This window comes from Sycon ciliatum, chromosome 1 (genome assembly GCF_964019385.1).
Source record: "Sycon ciliatum chromosome 1, ocSycCili1.1, whole genome shotgun sequence".
NCBI classification, from domain to species: Eukaryota; Metazoa; Porifera; class Calcarea; order Leucosolenida; family Sycettidae; genus Sycon; species Sycon ciliatum.
In genome coordinates this window covers 74,005,351-74,027,135 of record NC_088643.1, presented here as the reverse complement: position 1 = coordinate 74,027,135, position 21,785 = coordinate 74,005,351, and the positions used below count along the sequence as shown (strand labels likewise).

The following is a 21,785-nucleotide window of genomic DNA, read 5'->3' as shown; positions in this document are numbered from 1 at the left end:
TAGCCATGTCTGAGGTCGTAGGTGTGTTAAAATTACTGTCAATGACTATGTACCATGTGCAGGGGAAGCAATCATCATGGACATGGGCAAGGGGACACGTGGAGCATTCCACTGCCAGTGTCTGTAGCTGGCCATGGAGGAAAAGTCAAAGAGGTCGATCAAAACGGTTAAACCAGGGTCCCGGAGCTGTATACACTAGGGAGTATTTTACTGCTCCCTGCCTGCCTGGACTACTTCTTCGACAAAACCAAAGAAGTGGCACTGGCAGCAGAAGAAGAAGATCTGTCCCTGCGGGAATTTGCGGAAAAATCTCTCGAAAACTTGCGCAAGAAATTGCGGCAGAAAGTAACAAAAAATGCGACGAAAAGTGCGGAATGATGCAGAACTTGCCAGGAATTCGCGGAATTATTTCCAGAAATTGCGGATTTGGGCCAAATCACGAAATTATTTGCATCGTATATCTACTCGGGAGTCGTACTGTGCAAATAACCTACAGGATCATGGAAAGAACTGCGTGAAAAGTGCATAAAAATGTGACATATAGTGCAGAAAACAACAAAAAAAGTGGGAAATCGCGGATTTTGCTGAAAATCGCGGGTTTGGACCAAAATCGCGAAATTTGTTGGATCCGTGGAATCGCGATTTCCTGGAGGGACAGGAAGATGACTTCTGTAGTGTAGATCGATATCTGCGATCTACTGGACGCGACACGTGACCGATATGCATTCGCAACATCCAGCATCTGTGCCCAGAATTCTCCACCACCATCGTCAATACGTACCGGTCCCCATCCCGGCTGTTCGTCGGTGGCGAGACCATTCTCTCCTGTGAAGGAACTACACAAGGCGATCCGCTCGCAATGGCAATGTATGCGTTGGGCACCGTGCCTCTCATCCGTCGTGCTGCCTCTAGCAAAGCCGTACAAGCGTGGTTCGCAGATGATTCCACAGCAGCAAGCACTCTCACCAGGCTTCATAAGTGGTGGTCCATCCTGGAAGAAGAAGGTCCATCCTATGGATACTACATCAACGCCAAAAAGTCGATACTTTTGGTGAAGCCCGAGTGCTTAGATCGAGCCAGGGAAATCTTCCAGGACTCCAGCATAGACATCCGGTCGGATGGGTGTCGCCACCTAGGTGCCGTCCTCGGATCACCAACATTCTGTTCGGCATATGTGTCAGGCAAGGTGGATGAGTGGTGTCGCGAAGTGGATGTTCTGGCTGAGTTCGCCCGCACCCAACCACAAGCGGCATTTGCTGCCTTCGGCCAGGGAGTTCGCCATCAGTGGTCCTTTGTCGCCCGGACAGTGCCAAATACGGCCGACCTGCTCGCACCCTTGGAGGAAAGAATCCGTACCAAATTCATCCCTGCCATCATCAACCGCGTCCCGCCAGGAGACATCGAGCGTGCCATGCTGGCCCTACCGTGCAGGGACGGAGGGCTGGGGATCGTCAACCCATCCTCCCTTGCCTCCCAGTTCCAGGACTCTATGCATATTACATTGTACCAAGTCTCTCGTGCAGAAGATCCTCCAGCAAGATCAGTCAGCAGAAGGCGTCCCAGCTGCCACCATCACAGCGAAGGCAGAGATTGTTTCCCAGTCCCGGCGCCTGGCGAAGGAAGCGGTTGCCTCGGTCATTGCCACCTCCACCAGCACCACAGAGCGCACCCTGAATCTTGCTGCTGAAAAGGGCGCCTCCAGCTGGTTGACCTGTCGGCCCCTTCATCAGTATGGTTTCAACCTACACAAGCAGGCGTTCTGGGACGCTCTCTGCCTACGGTATGGTACATGGTTGGACCCCTCCAGGCCTGCCAACAGAATGTGTGTGCGGCAAAGCGTTTTCACCGGAACACGCGCTGTCTTGCCCAACTGGTGGCTACCCCGCCATGCGGCATAATGACCTTCGGGATCTCACCGCATCTCTCCTGCGTGAAGTGGCCCATGATGTCCAGGTCGAGCCACATCTCCAGCCGCTAACCGGTGAGACCTTCCGTCACCGCTCCGCCATCTCCGAGGACGGTGCCCGCCTGGATGTGGCCGCATCGGGTGTCTGGGGTGGACGTTTCGAACGGGCACTACTGGACATCCGGGTATGCAACCCGCACGCCCGCTCCAACCGCCAACAGTCCATCACAGCCACCTACCGGAAGCATGAGGCCGAGAAAAGGCGCGCGTACGAAGAACGCGTCCGGGAAGTTGAACACGCGTCTTTTTCTCCCATTGTGTTCAGCGCTTCCGGCGGCTACGGCAAGTCCGCCTCCGCTTTTTTCAAGCGTGTCGCCTCTATGCTCGCCGACAAGAGAAAGGAGCCCTTCTCCTCACTTCTTGCCTTTATTAGGTCAAGGGTTTCCTTTTCTCTTGTTCGTGCCTCCAATGCCAGCCTCCGTGGTCACCGCAGGCCACGGTCTCAAGATGCCCGCCAGAGAGTCATTGACTCTGATGCTTCTGTGGTCCTTGCTGCTGCAGAGTGCTTTCGGTAACTATCCGTGGTGCGTTTGGCTACTGTTCTGCTTCAGTACCCCCCCCCCCCCCCCCCCACTTTTTCATGATTTTGCATGTTATCGTTTTCTCGGATTCCGGTTTTCCACTCTGTTATGTTCGAATCCATGCATAGTCTGGTTAGTTTGTACACGATTTGTACGCAACTTCTCATTGTTTTTTTTTTGTTTTTGTTTTTTTTACCAGGCGTGGGCCATCCCCTGATCATAGGTGCCAAAGACACGTGACCGATATGGTATGACTCATGATCTTGATGCTACCGTACTTTTGCAGCGTAGTCTACCTAGTACCTGGTCTACTAGCGTTTGTTGTTTGCTTCAAAAATCAAACTGTCCAAGTAAAATTTAGGGCTGCAAAGCCAAAATAGCTTTCTCCATCATTACTAGTATCCCACATTCATTGTAAAGAAAGCCCTACGATGATAGGCGTGCTACTCGTACTGGCTACGGGTTGTATTGCCTCTGCCAGAGTGCAAGGCAGCGCCAGCCCTAAGTTGGACGTAGACTGGAAGTCTTTCCTTGCTCGCTCTGACCCTGTGTGGAAATGGACCAGCTCTTCGTACCAGCCAGTCAAATGGTATCACAGTGGGTTCGTGGGCAATGGTGAGCAGGGAATGATGGTGCGGGTGGATGACCAGGCTCCAAACAACAAGTAAGCTAGCTGTCACCGACTTACAGCACACACTCACGGTGACTGACATGCACACTATGTACAAGTAGTAGATGTATTCCGTATACTATATGAATAATAAAACAAAAACATTGTATGATCTGAATCCACGCCTGACAAAAGGTCAAAAGGTCACCCATGAGACAACTCCACGCTATGAATTCAGAGCAATTTGCTTTTTTGTGTAGAATGTTAGGAACGAAATATCGCCACGAAAATCCCTTCGTCTACAAGAGAGTTCCACGTCCAAGAACGTTGTTTCCAAGGGGTTAGCCTGGTACGTTCTTATTTTTCAGCAATCTGGCTGCGTTCTCGTAGCACGTTCTTAGAAGTAACTTGTTCTGGATCATATGTACGAATATCCCAAAAGCTGCCAGAAAACCAACACCACCATTCTTAACTTAAGGCTGTGGCGTTCTTAGCATTTCAGGCTGGGTGTTCTTGGGCTCCACGTTCTTCGGCGCGCACCTCTACTGTACTTGCGGTAAACCGGGCACTTTTAATTAACACTAGTAAGTTGGTCATTCGTGAAAAGCTGCACACTGTTGCAATCAAGATATCACACTCTTTTGGTACATGTATAGAGTAACTGTAAGTCATGCACTCGCGATAAGTCTCAAGGTTTCCTCCCCAGGACTGAGTGTGCGACTGATCGACAATATGTTGCGCTGTTCAAGCAGAAAGCGAGGGAGTTGGAGGAAGAGGAGAGAGAACAGGAGAGGGCAACGGTCTGTTTTTTTGCGGGAAGACTACCGTGCAGACTTCCAACGATAGACCAGAATAAACGCCCTGCGGGCTTCCCAAATGATGTCTGAAAGCATATATTATGTATGTGTGTGTTTGTGTGTGCGTGTGCGCGCGCGTGTGTGCGGGCGGGTGGGTGTGGGCGGATGTTTCAACACTGCCAGTGCAATAGAGACACCTGATAAGTGACAACAGTATCTTTCATTTACCTTGTGACGATACGCACACGTATAGATAGCCAGATATGTCTTTGGTTACGACAATCTTGCTTACCCACGGTGTTCGATCATCGACAGGTTGAATGACCAGCTTCACAATGTGATTCATTTCTTCATTGAGCTTAGGTCTGACACCAAAAGGTTCTCTACTTATTGAAGGCAGAAAAGGGATTTTTCTGGCAGTAAGTTAGCAACCCCAAAACTCTCTTCAGACAATACAAGACATGCATTAGTAATTTCATACACATCCAGACCAATGCAGAATAGACAAAAATCGCAACATATGTCATGGAATTATTATTATTATTATTATTATTATGCACTTACGCGTCAATGTCAGCGGTGGTAAACCGCCCACAAATTCGCACGTGCTGAATGGACTTGGGAATTGGGAAATGAAAAAATAAAAATAAAAAGAGCAACGACAACAGAAATAGAAATACAATACAAGACGTACCTGCTAAGGGGCACATGACAGCATTGCTCAGATTGAACAGAGGACGCAGACACAGGATAAAGGGCATTGTCGACTCCGTTTTGAGAATAATCCAGTAAAATGGTGGCAGGTGGATGCAGATCCACGCACTACGTTAAGAGAGGAATTTTGTTGGTATTTAAAAAAGATGTTAATTATTATTACCGCAGCAGTTATGAAAAGCAGTACTGTGGTATTTCGGAGCAATATTATTTGGTTTTAGTCGTGGACGCCACTATTGGACTTGCAGACGTCCTTGCAAAGGTCCTTCCACTCCCCTCTGCCCTGTGCAATCTCCCGGAGGGAGAGGAGATCAGACAACGTCTTGAGTCCCCTCCGCCCCACTCTCTGCAGGTCACGGGATAGCACGATAGGCAGAGTCGTTCTTGGCCGTCCCCTCCACACTGTTTCCTTCACCTGGTAATAGTTAATCATAGCCGCCACAGCAGGACATCCGTCAGGCATGCGCAGTATATGGCCAAAGAGTCTCCATCTGGCTAGGCGAACAAAGTTAGATATCGGTTGTGCTTTGCACCTCTTGTAGAGAGCAGCATTGCTTATTGTTTGTGGCCACCTAATACCGATGAGACTACGCAACTGCCTGCGGTGAAACGAATCCAGTTGGGCCATGGAAACATTAGATAAAATTTTGAAATCAAATACCCCCCCCCCCCTCCCTCCAAACCTCTCTATGTTTCTCTCTCTCTCACTCTCTCTCTCTCTCTCTCTCTCTCTCTCTCTCTCTCTCTCTCTCTCTCTCTCTCTCTCTCTCTCTCTCTCTCTCTCTCTCTCTCTCTCTCTTCTCTCACTCTCTCCACGGCACTTGACCGAAATTGATGGCCCGTTTCTCATTCTGTTTTGGACGTGCTTGCATGCATGCGTGTGTCTGTTCGTATCTGTACATGTGCCCCTTGCACACAGGCTGCTCTTTGTAGTGTCGAGCTCGGCAGTGTGGGATGACCGCATGCCGGGTAGCAAGTATGCCCTGGGTAATTTTGTCTTGGACCGGCCTCGCTTACCCGTTGGCCAGTTTTCGCTGAGTACAGTCGGCACCATCACGGCTGGCTCCATGAGACTGGATCTGTACAATGGTGAAGTCATTGGAAACGTGACTACCACCAAGGGTGAGTGTGTGGGTGGGGAGCGGAGTGACCACTAGGGTAACTACTAGGGTTATTAACTTATTGTGATTGTTTGCCGCAGTACTGTACCCTGTGTGCCACAATAACTCTGTGTGGTGTACAGTCATGTATGCTCATTGGAGGACGGTCTACTGTAGTTGTGTGTTATGCTTCCTGTGCCACTGCTGGATGCTTGCTTATACTCAGAGGTGTTTTTCAGAGGTGTTCCGTTCCGCCTGCTTGATGGCGAGTGCATGCGTACGAGTATGGTCCCTGATGCCGCTACAAGCATTCAACAAGCAACTTACAGAAATAATACTACCCTGGCGTTGTATATTTGTGTGTTCCGTACTTGTGTCAGAGTCCTTCCTTCTCCAGTCTTCTCTCCAGGCACACGTTGTCACCACTGATCACTGTTGCTCGTGTGTGCATTTTACAATTGTGTAACCTTCAGGGTCCGTGTCGTTCACCGTGTTTGCCAACTCTGTGTACGACAAGGCGGACGTGATGGCAATCCAGGCTGTGCTGAGTGGTGGCGAGGCAAGCCGAACAAACGCTGCCGTCTTTGAGTTCACACCAAAGGCGGCCGACAGCACATGGGGCGGGCGCAACAAGCAATACGTGCCCAACCCGGCCGCTGTCATGACGCATGTAAACCAGTGCAGTGTCAGCCTGCAGAAGCACTTGAGTGGCGCAGCGCATGCCACTGGATTCCAAGAGGTACTAGTAGCAGTGGAACTCTCCTATCCCTGCATTTTGCTGTTGTTAATCAGGCTTTCTGCGTGTGTGCGTGTGTATGCGTGTTTTGTTGCGTGGCTGTATCCAGGACCAGACAACGGGCACGTCCACCCTGACAGTGACGGTGATGATGTCAATAACACACGTCATTCCGACAGATGCTGCCGCCGCTGCTTGCAAGCAGGTAGGCAATGCGAGATCGGCTGGGTTTGCAGCTGTGCGCCAGATGAACTCTGCGTGGTGGAATGCTTACTACCCGGCGTCGTTTGTCAGCTTCTCTGATACCATCATGGAAGGATTCTACTGGGTGCAGGTTAGTACTTCAGTAACCCTTGGGGGGGGGGGGGGGGGGCTCTTAGAAGGTGACCACTTATACCCGATGACCATCAGAACTGGTACCGAATAGCTCCATTTCCCGTAATTTGGATCCTGTAAAAGGGATCACCTGTGCACGAGGACCACATATTTTCTTTGGGAGTCCATTGTGCCTTGCATGGTCAGCTTAGACAGGTTGCTGTTTGTTGTACTACAAGTCTGAGAGCAGTGTCCTCTTGCCAACGCCACGACATCACCCAGCACTGCTTACTAGGCACCCAGCGAGCTTCACCGTCGTCGACACTTAGCACGACGTCATCGCCATCCTGTGACACAGAAACATGACGCGACAGCTTGGACGATGTGTCAGCAATAGCAGCATCAGGTGAGGTGACCGGACCAGCGACTGCAGCAGCAGCAGTAGCAGGCAGTTGCTCGCTGGAAACTACTTCGAAGTACGCGACTCGTGCTGCCGTCTTTGTCATATGACACGCTGACGCCACCGCACCTTCCAACAAGGTTGTTGCCTAGCAACACATCGGCAGCCACCACCGATAAATTTGGGACTACAAGCACATCTAGACATGTGCGGGGTATGCGCACCGGTCCATTATCGCGGTGGAACTGCAGCTGCGCCGAGCCCAGCACATTAAGGGGCTTACCGTCCAACGCGAGGATAGTCGACTCGCTGTCGGCGCGAGCAGAGCACGAGAAATAAGTGTGCGAGTGGAACCAGTGTCCACGATGGCTCGATAGTGGCTTCCGCCCGGAGACGAAACATCGGCATATATGCGGAGTAGCCCGCCGCTGGTATGTTTCTGCAGGCAGAGCACCTTGTCTGCACCGCCCACAGATGCCGCTGAACCTCCAGCCACTGCTTCCACTGGAAGCAGTCTTTTTTCAAGTGCCCGGTCTTATCGCAGAACACACACTGAAGTGTTCCTCAGCCGGCAGTCCGCTTCGGGCAGTTCCAGCGAATGTGCCCGGGCTTGTTACAGAAGTAGCACAGTGTCTTGGCCTTGGGAGCTTGTCCACTGGCTGCTGCTGCCATCCCCGCATCAGGCCGGGATGAATCCACAACGGCCAGGGCACGAATCTTGCACACAATGTCCGGTACCGAGAACTTGACGCCAGCGCACGAGAGGCGAATCTGCCGCTCCTAGTGAACCGGTAGCCCTGCCAGCAGCTGTTCAATAATGACGGCATTGTCATCTCCATCGCCGGAGTGGCCGGCGGCTGACAACAGGCGGCGCAGGTCCGCAACATATGCCTCAGGCGTCTCATCTGGCCGGTACCGCTGGTCACTAAATTGTCGATACGCATCTCCTGGTGACACCCTGAATGTCTTTTTTCATGACATCCACCACCTTGGCGTTGTCTTTCTGGTCAGCTGACGGCATATTAGAGTAGACTAACAGAGCATCTGACTCTAAAAACAGGGGCAGCCTGGTCATCAGCTTGTCCTCGGTGTCCCAACCGGAGCATTTGCCAATTACGTTAAACTTAACCCAGAATATGCCCCAATCGTCGTGTTTACCCTTGTAAGGCTTAAAACAAATCCGTCAACCTTCAACGTCAACATTACTACACACTAACACAGCCCTACAGGCTACAAACACTTTAATACAGAATGAAAAAACTGAAAAGCGAAGAAACAGCCCTGAACGGCTCAACCTCAAGCTAAGGTTTCGGGACCAACTATGCTATCTGTGCATGCAAACTTATCGGTTTGGACCTGTGTCATGTCCTGGTATTACTGTAAATCGAGAAACTTCTGCGCTGGTTTTAGTTTGCGATTTGCAATCACAGACCATTTAATGTTACGCCTTGAAAATTGAAATGTTTACGATTGGAGACGAATTCATTGGGGATTTGGGGGATTGTATTTCATTAGCAGTAGTACTGGTTATGTGTGCTGTGCTGTTTTGGTGGCATGACATACGAATGACTGTCACATTGCAGGATGGAGGATGGAGGCCTTGTTCGACCAATTGCTAGTACGTATTTTTCTTTTTGCCACGTCTTTTTCGTTACTGCGTGTTAGATGTACAAATTGGCTTCCGGTACTCGCTCTGACCGTGAGGTGTACGACTTGATGGGTCCCTGGTTCATTGACGGCACTGGCTGGCCAGATCTGCACTGGGATCTCAATGTACAACTCACCTACTATCCTCTCTATGCCGCCAATCGCCTGGATATTGCCGAGTCACTCAAGAAACTGTTGGACAATAATATGCAGGTAACGGGACACTCTATGCGGAGCCCCTGGGGGGCTGTGGACTACTCGATGTCTCTTTTTGTCTCTCTCTCTCTCTCTCTCTCTCTCTCACACACACACACAAACACACACACCTCACACCTCACACATGCTCATCGCGGAAGCGATGATAGCGAACAGCTATGTTAGACATAGCAACTTGTGCTGGGATTACACCATTCAACAGCTTGCAAGGCTGATGAATTGACCGCCACTAATTATTGTTAGCCTGGTATCCACCACACAGCTGATTGAAGTGGCTTTTCCTGGCCAGTGAATCCCTATTTTTCATTTATTATCATTTTATTTTTTATTTTTTACACACACACGCCACACCACATACTCCGGCATACACTCACACACACACACACTCACACACTCACACACTCACACACACACACACACACACACACACACACACACACACACACACACACACACACACACTCACTCACACACACACACACACACTCACTCACACACACACACACACACACACACACACACACACACACATACACACACACACACGCACATTCACTCACACCTTGACCTTGACCTTGATCTTGCCCATTGCGTACGCAATGATAGCGAATGTCGGAAAGTTCAAGTGGGAACACGAGCGCAGAACTTGGCATGTCGTTTCAGGTCTCCTGGTCGACGAAATGCACTCACACACACACACACACACACACACACACACACACACACACACACACACACACACATGCACACATGCATGCGCGCGCACACACACACACACACACACACACACACACACACACTTGTACTTGCTCACTGCCAAAACTGGTCACGTGGGTCTCCCCGGGAGAGGGGAGAGAGACTCAAAAGGAATCTTGGAAAGATGACTCAATTGGCCATTGAACCACCCAACGGCCGACACCCCCTGAAATCCCCAAACTAGGGTGGACTTGAAATGATCCCACTTCTGAGCCCACCACATCTCAGTAAGTGGGTGAGGACAAGGTGCAGAAAGAGGATTGACGGCATCAGGGTATCCGTCCCGGGATCCAACTGCAGGTACCCCTGCCCCCAGTGAAGGTAATAACAGTACTTGGTACTAGTGTGGGTGGCTAAATCAGAGTGGATCTGATATAAGCTTCACTAGCACCATTGATTACACAAGAGTTAATCTAGCCAGAAGCAGTCCATGGTTAACAGGTATGTATACTTCAAATAGAAAGTATATGAACCCTGAAACCAACAAAGGTGGTAGGTACAACAATACACCTTCAAGCAGCCGAGCCCGTTGGCAACAGGCCCAACACTGTCTGGCATAAGTATACCCACCAACCCAACTAGCTGGCACACACACACATACACATACTCACACACACACACACACACACACACACACACACACACACATACACACACACACACACACACACTCACACACGCACACACACACACTCACACACTCACACACACGCACACACACACTCACTCACTCACACACACACACACACACACATACACACACTCACACACGCACGCACACACACGCACACACACTCACACACACGCACACACACATGCACACCTTTGTAGCTATTGGAAACACTATACTGTCGTTGAAGTTGTTTGTGTTCATTTGTCACAGTATATCTTCCAGTTTGTTGAGACTTGTGCAGACGGCTCCCGTCCCTACGCATTTGACTATCTCGTTGCGAAAAGATGTAGAGCTCATTTGAGTGCGAAATCCAGCATTGGTACAGGTAGTTGACTGTTTTGTTCTTCTTTTGTACATCACTGATTATATTTTTGTCTGCAAGGCATTGATCAACAATGTGCCAGAGGAATATCGCAATGACTCAGCTGCCGCGCCAACTGGTGCCTCGTCAGACAAATGTATGGAGACATGCTACTGGGATCACGGTGCGAACTGCACCACGTCATCGTAAGTGTGGTGATAGGCTCTTGCCTTGCCTTGCCTGCAAACCGCTGAACTGCTATCGCCTTGGCCTTTCTGGTCATGCGTCTCACAGTGGTCATTTCGTGGTGTTTTGTCAGGTCATGTGTTCCTGATTTCGTGCTCTTAGTTTTTATCCACAAAAAGTCTTTTTCACATCATGCAGCAAAGTCTGCGCACTGCAGAAAATCCAGCACCACACCTTCCTTATTGGTTCGAAACAACTATCCAGAGCTGAAGTTCATGCACCCAAAATTTAGAGATCACATCTATGCTCGAACGAATCAAGCCAAAATAGGTGTGCTTGTACGAGAGAGATTATGAGTTTGAATGCAAGAGTACAGTAGAGGGTGTGATGCACGCAAGCTACACAGTGAAGGCAGCGCACCGCAGACTGGCCCATAATCAAAGCAGTCGGTTATGGATTCTTGATTTTTATGTTGGAACTTAGAACTCTATCAAAGTTGTGTTTTGCCGCAAGTAGATATAATTCCTTGTTCTGGTGCAATTGCTTGCTTGTGAAGACGCACGCATGGACATTTGATGACAATGTCAATGAAACCCCTTTGATTCTTTTGTCAAGTCTTTGGAAATGGAATAGCTGATACTTGCATTCTTTTGTTTTTATTCCTCACCGGTCCCTATCAGGCCCAGCATTGTTGGCAATCTGATGTGGACACTTCAGCTGTACTTCTACCAATACCGCTACAGTATGGACGAGGGTGTTGCCAAGGACCTGTTCCCCATACTGCGACGTGCTGTCAACTACTACACCAGGATACAAGTAAGTGTACTCTGTGCACAACGTGTGCTGCCGCCTCAGCTAAGAGCCTAAGACCACGCCTTGCGTGTCTGCATGCACACCCACACACCCATGCATATATTGAGGCGATGTGCTGCACACATAATTATTACCTGTACAGTTTAGATGTGCAGCATAACTAAGTTCCTCTACTAGTGCAGCAGTAAATTCCCAGTGCAAGTCAAACCCTGCGCATGGGTGCTAAGTCACTACATGCTTTGAGTGATGCCATTTGCAGTTGGCAGCTGCAAGTGCACTCTCGAGGGAGGATGGCGTAATGGAAAGCAGGAGGCAAGTTTTCCGGTGCGCACATGACAGTTGGGAAGCTGTATGGGCATGCACAGTAGCGTTTGCAACTTTGTGTTCTCCGCCAAAAGCCCTGAAGATTGATGCCATTGGTTTCTAGAGACAGTCTATTGCTATCAACATGGTCGTTCTGTTGAGCCTTGATATTAGAGCACTTGCAACAGGTGCTGATTTCATGTAATGCTATGACTGATCTATGACTGGTCAAGAACACTGATACCTCTACTGTGTATCCATGTGCGTGTAGTGGTAATAAATACTTCGGTAGGTATCTGCTTTAGAATTCACAAAGAGGTTATACAGTAGGTATCGGTTATAGCGTGGGTGTTTGAAAAACATTTGATTCTTATTGCCGATATTTCTTACACACGATAAATCACGTGTGACATTATCATATGCACGTGTGACATACAGATATCATAATAATGCGCGCACGTAACGTCGTTTGGCATGTGGACACGTACAATCATGTAGGTCTACACATGATACACACGGATCAGACTCGCGGTCGTGCTAGGCGACTGCGGAGCAGCAGATACGAGAGAAGTCGGAAGAAAGAGTCCGACTGGACAGAAAAAGTGATTCTCCGATGCTCAGTTGGACATAACTCTCTTTTTGTGTTGAATATTATTGCATTGAGTATGCACAGAGCACAGATGTTATTACTACAGGCGATACACTTTGCACTAATCTGGCATATTTTGCTACACAAAATCCATTCTTAGGGCCGATATATTCTACTATGCGATAATAGTACTGCTTGTAAGAATAAATATACACATAAAATATGATGCAATGAATATAACTAAATGCGCACTCATATCACAACCATGGGGACGAATCATGTATTCCAGAACGTTTTCTTGTCACAATTATCAATGGAATTCGTGACTAAAGAGAATGATGAAACTACAATAGGATTTATACACTTGCAGTGGAACAGCGAGGATACAAGCATTTCTCACCTCACCTATAATTTATTACCTGTGCAAATTGTTCCAAGGTTTGTGCTATTTTTCTTACTATGCTTGTATCCTCGCTGTTCCACTGCAAGTGTATAAATCCTATTGTAGTTTCATCATTCTCTTTAGTCACGAATTCCATTGATAATTGTGACAAGAAAACGTTCTGGAATACATGATTCGTCCCCATGGTTGTGATATGAGTGCGCATTTAGTTATATTCATTGCATTATTAAGATTATTGTCTCCACGTCGCCTTTTTACATAAAACATGTGTTATGATTATGAAAAAATGAGTGTTCATTCTTGTAGGCAGTATATTCTTGTATACGACCACACTATAACCGATACGCACTGTAGTTCATATACTGGCCAAGTTCCACTGAACGTGTCACAAGTCGCCTGATGATTGCACTGAGCAAGAAACTCGGAGTTGCGACAAACCCTACAAACCTCATCTGTGTCTTTTGTGTGCTTTAGAATTTATAGACTTCTGCATTCTTTCCTGCCATAAAAGTAGTGGTCGTTGTGACATGTGCTCTGGCTTGCTTGCTCTTCATCCGGTGTATTTTTTTGTGTGGGTGTTGGTGCTGGCATGTATGTGTGGGTGTATGTATGTGTGGGTGTATGTATGTATGTGTGGGTGTATGTGTGTGTGGGTGTGGGTGTATGTATGTATGGGTGTGGGTGTATGTATGTATGGGTGTGGGTGTATGTATGTGTGGGTGTGGGTGTATGTATGTATGGGTGTGGGTGTATGTATGTGTGGGTGGGTGTATGTATGTGTGGGTGGGTGTATGTGTGGGTGGGTGTATGTATGTGTGGGTGGGTGTATGTATGTATGGGTGTGGGTGTATGTATGTGTGGGTGGGTGTATGTATGTGTGGGTGGGTGTATGTGTGGGTGTATGTGTGGGTGGGTGTATGTGTGGGTGGGTGTTTGCACTGTGCATGTGCTTCACTGCAGTTTCTCCAAGACGGTCACTTCCACTTACCAGTGACGTTCTCTCCTGAGTACCCGGGAAAGCGATCCAACGACACAAACTACGATTTGGCTTTGTACCGCTGGGGACTGCAGGTATAGCATGCTCTGTACTATACTTGCCATTCGGCCCTAATGGGCACCTATTCTACATTGAGAAATATTTGACCGCACCAAACGACCGTAAAAGTCCGTAAATAAGTACCTGCCCGAAAGAAATACCCCCTTCATTCTTTTGGCTCTGTCTGTTGAAGTCAAGTCAAGCCCGATAAACATACTGCCCGAAATAAGTACCGGTACGGTGCGCACATGCAGCACATAGCATGTACATCGACATGAAAATGACTTCTCCACTACACACAAGTCAGGTCCGAAAGTTAGTTCGTGCCCGAAAGTCAGTACCCGCCCGAAAGTTAGTACGGGTGTGGTCACTAAATTCGAAAGTAAATACGTACTTAATTACGGACTTAATTACGGGAGTACTTGGGCCTGGGGAAGTACAGTGTATTTTCAGACATTCCCTTCTAGTTCTTATTTCAAAGTGCACATCCTCTGTTGCATGTATTTCGAAGTATGCATAGCGTACATTATATTTCAGTTCCGTTTAGTTTGGGCCTGCGCTGAATCAGCCGCTTGCAGTGTCCTAGTTTCACCACTGCCCAGGCTATTTCAGGTTTTTTTGCACTGTGCACTCCGTCATTTGAATGGTGCTGACTCTTTGTACCCCGATAGCCTGCTTCATGTGTGTAAGCAATAGCAAATTCAACTCTCTTTGTCACATTTTATTCCCAATCAGACCGTGATCCACTTGACCAAGATTCTGGATATCAATGATCCTAATCTGGACCTGTGGACGAAGTCCTTGAAGCAGCTAGTTAGCTACTCTATGGACGATGAAGGCAACTACGGTATTGCTGCAGGTGTTCCGTTCAACATGTAAGTACTGGCTGGCTGGGTGTGAGAAAGAGAGGGGGGGGGGGAGAGAGAGAGAGAGAGAGAGAGAGAGAGAGAGAGAGAGAGAGAGAGAGAGAGAGAGAGAGAGAGAGAGAGAGAGAGAGAGAGAAAGAGTGAGTGCCTGTCTCTCTCTGTCTGCATGTATGTAGGCATGTACAAAGGTCAAAAAGAATGGTTCCACCAATTATATATATACATGCGTTGTAACGCTGCGTTTCATGCGCGTAGCTAAATGCTAAGGCAATCATCCGACAACTTAGTTGTCTGATGATTGCCTTAGCATTTAGCTACGTGCATGAAACGCAGCGTTACAACGTATGTATATATAATTGGTGGAACCATTCTTTTTGACCTTTGTGGTTACGCTTTGCCCCTGTGGTGTTGAGCACTGTTGAAACCTGGGTATACCCACTTGTATGTAGGTATGTAGGTATGTAGGTACAAATATTACACAGCAATAAATCAAACAAGTCTCACTCCGCTGTTACTCCGAGTTTCGTGTCAGAACACTTCATCAGACAGCATATCACGAAACTCGGAGTAACAGCGGAGTGAGACTTGTTTGATTCATTGCTGTGTAATATTTGTATTCCTTGCTCTGTCCAGTGGACATTGAGCACTGTAAGCAGCCTAGGGACTTTAGACAACTGTCTATGTATGTAGGTATGTAGGTATGTAGGTATGTAAGTATGTAGGTATGTAGGTATGTGTGCACTTTACTACACTTATTCAAGCATGAAATTTCCATGTCTCCCTATTTGTGTCTTCCCTGCTCATCTACTCAGCGGTCATCGACATTTCTCACATCTCTTCATGGTCTGGCCACTTGCTACCATTGACTGGAATAATGCTGTGAGTAGTACAGTCATGTTGTGCTGCTACTGTTGCTGATAGCTTTGTAGCTTTGTGTTGCTATGCCTCACAGCCTGTGTACGCTCTGTTCTCTCCGGTTGCTGTTCGGCTGAGTTTTACATCATGTGTTGACCTCTCTACCTTCAGGTCTTGCTTGCTGTCTGTAGCACCTTTATCTCGGTTCTACCCTTTATGTGGGGTCACCCCTCAACTTTCTCTCGACTCTGGAACGAATGTAGTGCAAATGATAAATCATTATGTTTGCTGCTGCTCGTGTACACACATACGATATCTGCTTGTTTCTTGTCTGTCGCAGTCGTCCGTGGACACTGGACGCCAATCCGTAGACCACTGGCTGACTGTTAGCAAGCACAGCGGCCTGACTGGCTTCTGTCGACCGCCATTTGCCGTCATGTCCATGTTGTTTGATCGGCGAGACAGTGTCTACACTAACGTAAGCCCGTCATTAAGGTGTTCTTTTCTGCTTCTGCTTGGTCTTGACACCTCTGTCCGCAACACAGTATTGCTATAATTATACATGTATCCCGGAAACAAGAATTTTGTGACTTTGATCAACCTGTTGTCTGTTCTGGTGAATCGAGCTCTGAAGAATCGAGCGATGGTGACTCCGAGTGAGACTCGAGCGGTGCCTATTTCTTTTGTATAACTGTGCATGCTTCAAGGAAGTATATCCACTGATTGTCTTGAAGTGCTTTTGTTCCACTGAACCAAGTTGCCTGAGCACAGTGCGAGAACTCCTTAGAACATCAATAAGTTTTTTGTTTTGTTTCCAGAGGCAGTAGACTTATACTTGCATTCAGCAACTGCCTGGACCGCATGCACAGTGTTAGCATGCTACCTGACTGGATGTTACCTGACGGACTTTTGCGTCGTGCGTCAACTCCATGTCTTTCTTTTTAATTGCTTGATCGCTACAAGTGTAGTGCCTGTCTCATTGTCCAGTCAGGGACTTTCTTGATCCGTCCCGTATTTGTTTGTTGCTGCAGCTGACATTCTTGGTCGATAACTACATTCTGCCAAACACATTCTATCACGAGGGTGAGAATGGAGAGTGTGGAGAGACGCCACCGATGGCTGCCAGTGCTTTGCAGGACATGATGCTGTACTACTGGGGAAACGTTGTCCATGTAAGTCCTTGTACTGCGGCTGTGTGCTGTGCATGCGGCATGCTTGAGAGCAACTCGTGTCCGTGCATTGTACATTTTCTCTGGCTGTGTTTTGTGTGTTCCTGTTGTAGTCTTGCAATAATGCTGTGCAGTCTTACTTGAAGTATTTCCAATAAGCTGTATAAATTGACATTGTTGTGCTTAATCACACTATTACCTTGCACTGGTTTGAGAAGTAATGGTACGAAAGGCCTCATCAGGTTCACAACTGGCTGCGTATCTTCCTGTGCCAGTATGTTTCTCTCCGACTAAATCCCTATGCAGTCTTATTTCATTCTGTTCCGTTTTATTCTGCATCAGGCCAACTGCACATTGGTACCTTCTTTGACATGTGATACTTATCAGTATGCCCAGAAACTCTATACTTTTTCTTCTTCTGAGTGATGAGGACTCGTCTGTATCCCCGTCTTTTCTCTTTTTCGCGTTTAATATCTATCCATGCAACTTCTCGTGTCTGCGGGTAGCAGCTGTTTCGACATACATGTTCTTCAGCACAGCTCTAAGAACTGAAGCTCTTCTTCTTCTTGCAATGGCTTGCGCCTTCGTGGGACACAGCATGTTTAAAAACCCATGCCAGCAGTGACAGAGTGATCGAAACGCTGCAAGGGCAATGCTTGTGTGTCTCCTTTTGCTAAATACTTCGAAGTACAAGCTCGACTGCAGACACTTCAAGTCATTCAAAATCATGTACACTGTAGCTCCTTTGGTCTCGTTTGTTGAAGATTCATCACATGTGCTCTACACATCGTATCTAATTACGTAATTACATGCTGGTACTTGTTCAGCAACGAGGCCAAAGAAATCGTTGCACGTCTCTGCTGGCTTGTTGAGTGCCTTTTGCTCGTATCTTTGTCTTACTTACTTGCTCAGGTGTTTGCCGGGATCGCCGCAGACAAGATACCAGATTCAAGTTTCCATCGCTTGCGAACCGAAGGTGCCTACTTGTTTTCTTCGGTGTAAGTTTGGGTTTGTTACCGCTATTGTCATCGGCGTTGCGAATGCTTATTCACTGTATTTGCACCTTTCGATACATAACATGCCTCTGCTCATGTCGTGCTTGTACCCACGCCATGCCGTGCCCATGTGCAGGTACATAAGCTACTAGTATTGATTGTATCGTAGCATGTCTGCTGATGGCTGTCAGGCTCTGTGTAGCGTATGAATTGGCTGTGGGTCATACTGTGCCTTATCAACATCGGCCTTCCAACTGAAATGCAGCACAGCCAATGCTGCTCGATTTTGTTTACTGTTTTCTTCATTTGCTGCTGCTTCTTGCCTTGCACAGGTTTACACAGGGTGCCACTCAATGGATCTACATTGAGTACGACAGTCCCACTGCACCAGTGGAAGATCTCATCATCAAAACCGACATGGTTGGACCTCTGGTCGCTGTGCCGTCCACAGTCAAAGTCACACAGAACCCAGATGGCACAATGACCGTCACAGGACTCAAGAGCAAAGGTGATGCAGTCATGCTGTATTCCAGCAAGGGTGCTGAGCCAGACTTCACTGTCAGTCCTGTAAAGGCACAGGAGCAATACGAGAACTACTGGGGATACCATGCCAAGCCTTCGAGCACCCCGCCGCAGGCTGTGCAAGCTTTTCCCGATGATCTGACTGTAGTCCCGGTAAGAACAGCTCTCTCTCTCTCTCTCTCTCTCTCTCTCTCTCTCTCTCTCTCTCTCTCTCTCTCTCTCTCTCTCTCTCTCTTCTCTCTCTCTCTCAATCTATCTATCTACCTATCTATCTATCTCTATCTGTCTATCTATCTATCTATCTATCTATCTATCTCTCTTCCTGAACATTTTGTTCTAGTCCTCGATGGTGTTCTAATCATGTTGCGTGGTGACGTGCATCTGCTTGTCTCATGGAGTTGTTATCTCCAGTGTCAACTTGTCCATGAATTTACTGGTAACCTTGTCATTCTATCATACTATTGCTGCATGACGTGTGACGTGTGATGTGGGTTTTGTTACCTTGACCATACAATGTACTTGTGTGAATCTGAGTGTACAGATAATACCAGCATTATGTATCCTGTTATGTCAGCACCAGTACGGCATCTGGTGTTGCAGAACATCTACTCACGCCTGCACAGTTTAATTCAGAAGTACATTGTCATGACTATGCTTTCATGTTAGACAGGGCGGGTGGCTCTGTTTCACACAATTATACGCCACTACCCAAGACGGTCTCTCGGCTACAATTCTTCCAAAAAAAGGTTATATCCAGGCCCATCGGGTGGCTATGTATTTTAAAAGATACTTATTACAATACCGTGCAAGAGGCAAAACAACAGAGACCACAAATCTTTCTGTAACTCTGAGTTTTGTGTTCGAAAACACTCATCAGATGGTTGCTTATCAAGTTATGTAGTATCATAGTATCATTGTAGATGGCAACATAGTGGACACGCCACCACGAATGGTGCTCCTCACTGCAACTATGCCCGGGTGTATATCCAACAGTCAAGGCACGGGCCACCTAATGTCAAACAATCATGTCCATGTGTTCTGTGTGTTTTCTGTTTTGTGTGTACTCGTATTGCACACGGGATGCCTTGCTCCTTGCAGCACCGCAACATCCCCAACACGTTCTCATTCCAGTCTGAAACAGGCCAGTGTCTGGCTGTGGATGGTTTCGCTGAAGACCAGGTCAGTGCAGTCTCATCATGTCACATTGTGCTTGCTGGTCGGTACGTCTGCTTTGACTGCAGTACTGTCTGTCGCCGAAGAACTGGGACACAGCTTCCTAGCCTAAACCGTTCTTATTTTCATGTGTTACGGTCTATGCAGCATTGCACAGTTGAGCCACCATGTATACATTGGTATGCTTGGTGAAATTCTAGCCTGATCGTTCTTCGGCGCTCCGTTCTTCGGCGCTCCGTTCTTCGGCGCTCCGTTCTTCGGCGCTCCGTTCTTCGGCGCTCCGTTCTTCGGCGCTGCGTTCTTCGGCGCTGCGTTCTTCGGCGCTGCGTTCTTCGGCGCTGCGTTCTTCGGCGCTGCGTTCTTCGGCGCTCCGTTCTTCGGCGCTCCGTTCTTCGGCGCTCCGTTCTTCGGCGCTCCGTTCTTCGGCGCTCCGTTCTTCGGCGCTCCGTTCTTCGGCGCCCGGCAGTACTGTAGAGTAGTGTGAGTTCATGTACACTTGGTGGTAAATGGAGTCCAGACCTGATGTAGACTTTCAGCCTGGCGATGCAATTTTGATAATTTTGTGCATGTGTGCGTTTTGGTGCTAGTAGTGTACATTGGTCCGGATTTGACTTGTCACAACGTTACAGCAGATGACTATCTTGTAAGGCATGCCTGCGTCAATGCTGCTCATTGAAACCCAAGCTCATGAGTAAGGTTAGCGCTCTGCACCAATACACAGTCCAGTGTAACGTTATTGTGTTTCTTCATGTTCTAACTTGTACAGCATGCTGACGTGGTGATGGCAAAGTGCTTGCAGCCTGGTGAAAGTCACCAGTCCTCCAGCAAGTTTTGTGACGCGTGTCAGCAGCACTGGATCGTGCACAAGCACCACCTCGTCTCCCAAGCAACGGTATGTGCATAGTCTACAGCCTGTATCTATCACAGGCCTTGTTTAATAATGGTGATGGCGATGGTGGCAATGCCTAAATGTCCTGTTCTACACCTCGGTGGCACGTATGCATGGTCTGACTCTCACAGTCGTGTCATATTATAATTATGGAGGATGTGGCAACGATGTCAGCGCCTTGGTGCCATGGTGCAGCAGTGTAGTGATCTGAAAGGCTGTTTTGTGCTCACTAGTACAGTAGTGCATATACGATTGTAGTAGTTCGCAATGCACAGCTTCTCGGGCTGAGACTACAGTTTTGTGTGTGTTTTTCTTGTGTTTTTTTTTTTATTACTCTAAACAGGGCCAGTGCGTTCTCTTCACTGGCCCACGTCGGTCTCTCAAGCATACCAAGTGTCCCTTTACTGTGACCCACGATCTACTGCACCCCGCCGAGCCGTTTCCCTGGAGCCCACCGGTACACGCAGCCGATGTGCAGCACAGGACTGATAGTGGTGCCGAGTTCCTCGTCCATAACAGAGTTCTTCGTGACCATGACAGCACCTCTTGGGCAGTTTGATTTCTCACCATTTTTCCTGGAAACCGGTTTCAATCATTGCTATTCTTTTGTAGCTATACTCATAAGTTTGAGGGAGTTGAAAGTTATCACAATTTTTAGTTCTTTTAGTACCTCTTTCAATTCTTATTCTTACGACTTTTTGAAAATTATTTGCTGCTGGGCAGCTCATACCATTCAAAACAATAATTTCACCGCTTGTTGGTGACTTCTCTTATACAATGTTGATCATTGCACACATATGGAGCACTGTTCTCTCAACCATTTCCATTACATGTACCAGTGCTCATCTGGGTTTCGGGGAAGTGTGTTTCTAAATTTTAGTTAGGAACATTACAGGTCAGTGTCGATTGGTTTGAGTTTGCAACTACTTCAGAGTATTGCTTTCTGCAATGACATTCTGTAGTAAGTTGAAAAGCTGGCCCAAACCCAATGCAGTCTGTATGGATTTCATCTTTACCATGCACTTCACATACTAAACTTATCAAACCATCACACGGAGTCGCAATGAACTTTTCCACCTTCCTTGCTGTGTGAAAAAGCCATGCGTCAAGAAGCACTCTTCGCGTACTTGCTGATATTTCAGAAAAAAACACATACAAGTACTTCCAAAGGCCATGAAATCCATGCTGCATACATGTATTCGAAGTCAATTATTGTCCACAGGTCCTCTCAAAA

General features: G+C 47.7%; 1 protein-coding gene across 1 annotated transcript; it reads left to right on the top strand.

The window, feature by feature from the left end:
- The first annotated feature begins 2,822 nt into the window (after window positions 1-2,822).
- LOC135805383 (uncharacterized) lies at window positions 2,823-21,380 on the top strand. The gene is made up of 17 exons (XM_065319411.1): window positions 2,823-3,151; window positions 5,528-5,730; window positions 6,182-6,447; window positions 6,554-6,778; window positions 8,825-9,019; window positions 10,834-10,958; window positions 11,619-11,754; window positions 14,007-14,117; window positions 14,818-14,957; window positions 15,761-15,827; window positions 16,144-16,281; window positions 16,835-16,975; window positions 17,885-17,970; window positions 18,300-18,642; window positions 19,588-19,668; window positions 20,429-20,554; window positions 20,895-21,380. Exons 1-17 carry the CDS (start codon window positions 2,919-2,921, stop codon window positions 21,108-21,110), a joined length of 2,832 nt encoding a protein of 943 aa, XP_065175483.1. The 5' UTR covers window positions 2,823-2,918; the 3' UTR covers window positions 21,111-21,380.
- The last annotated feature ends 405 nt before the right edge of the window (window positions 21,381-21,785 follow it).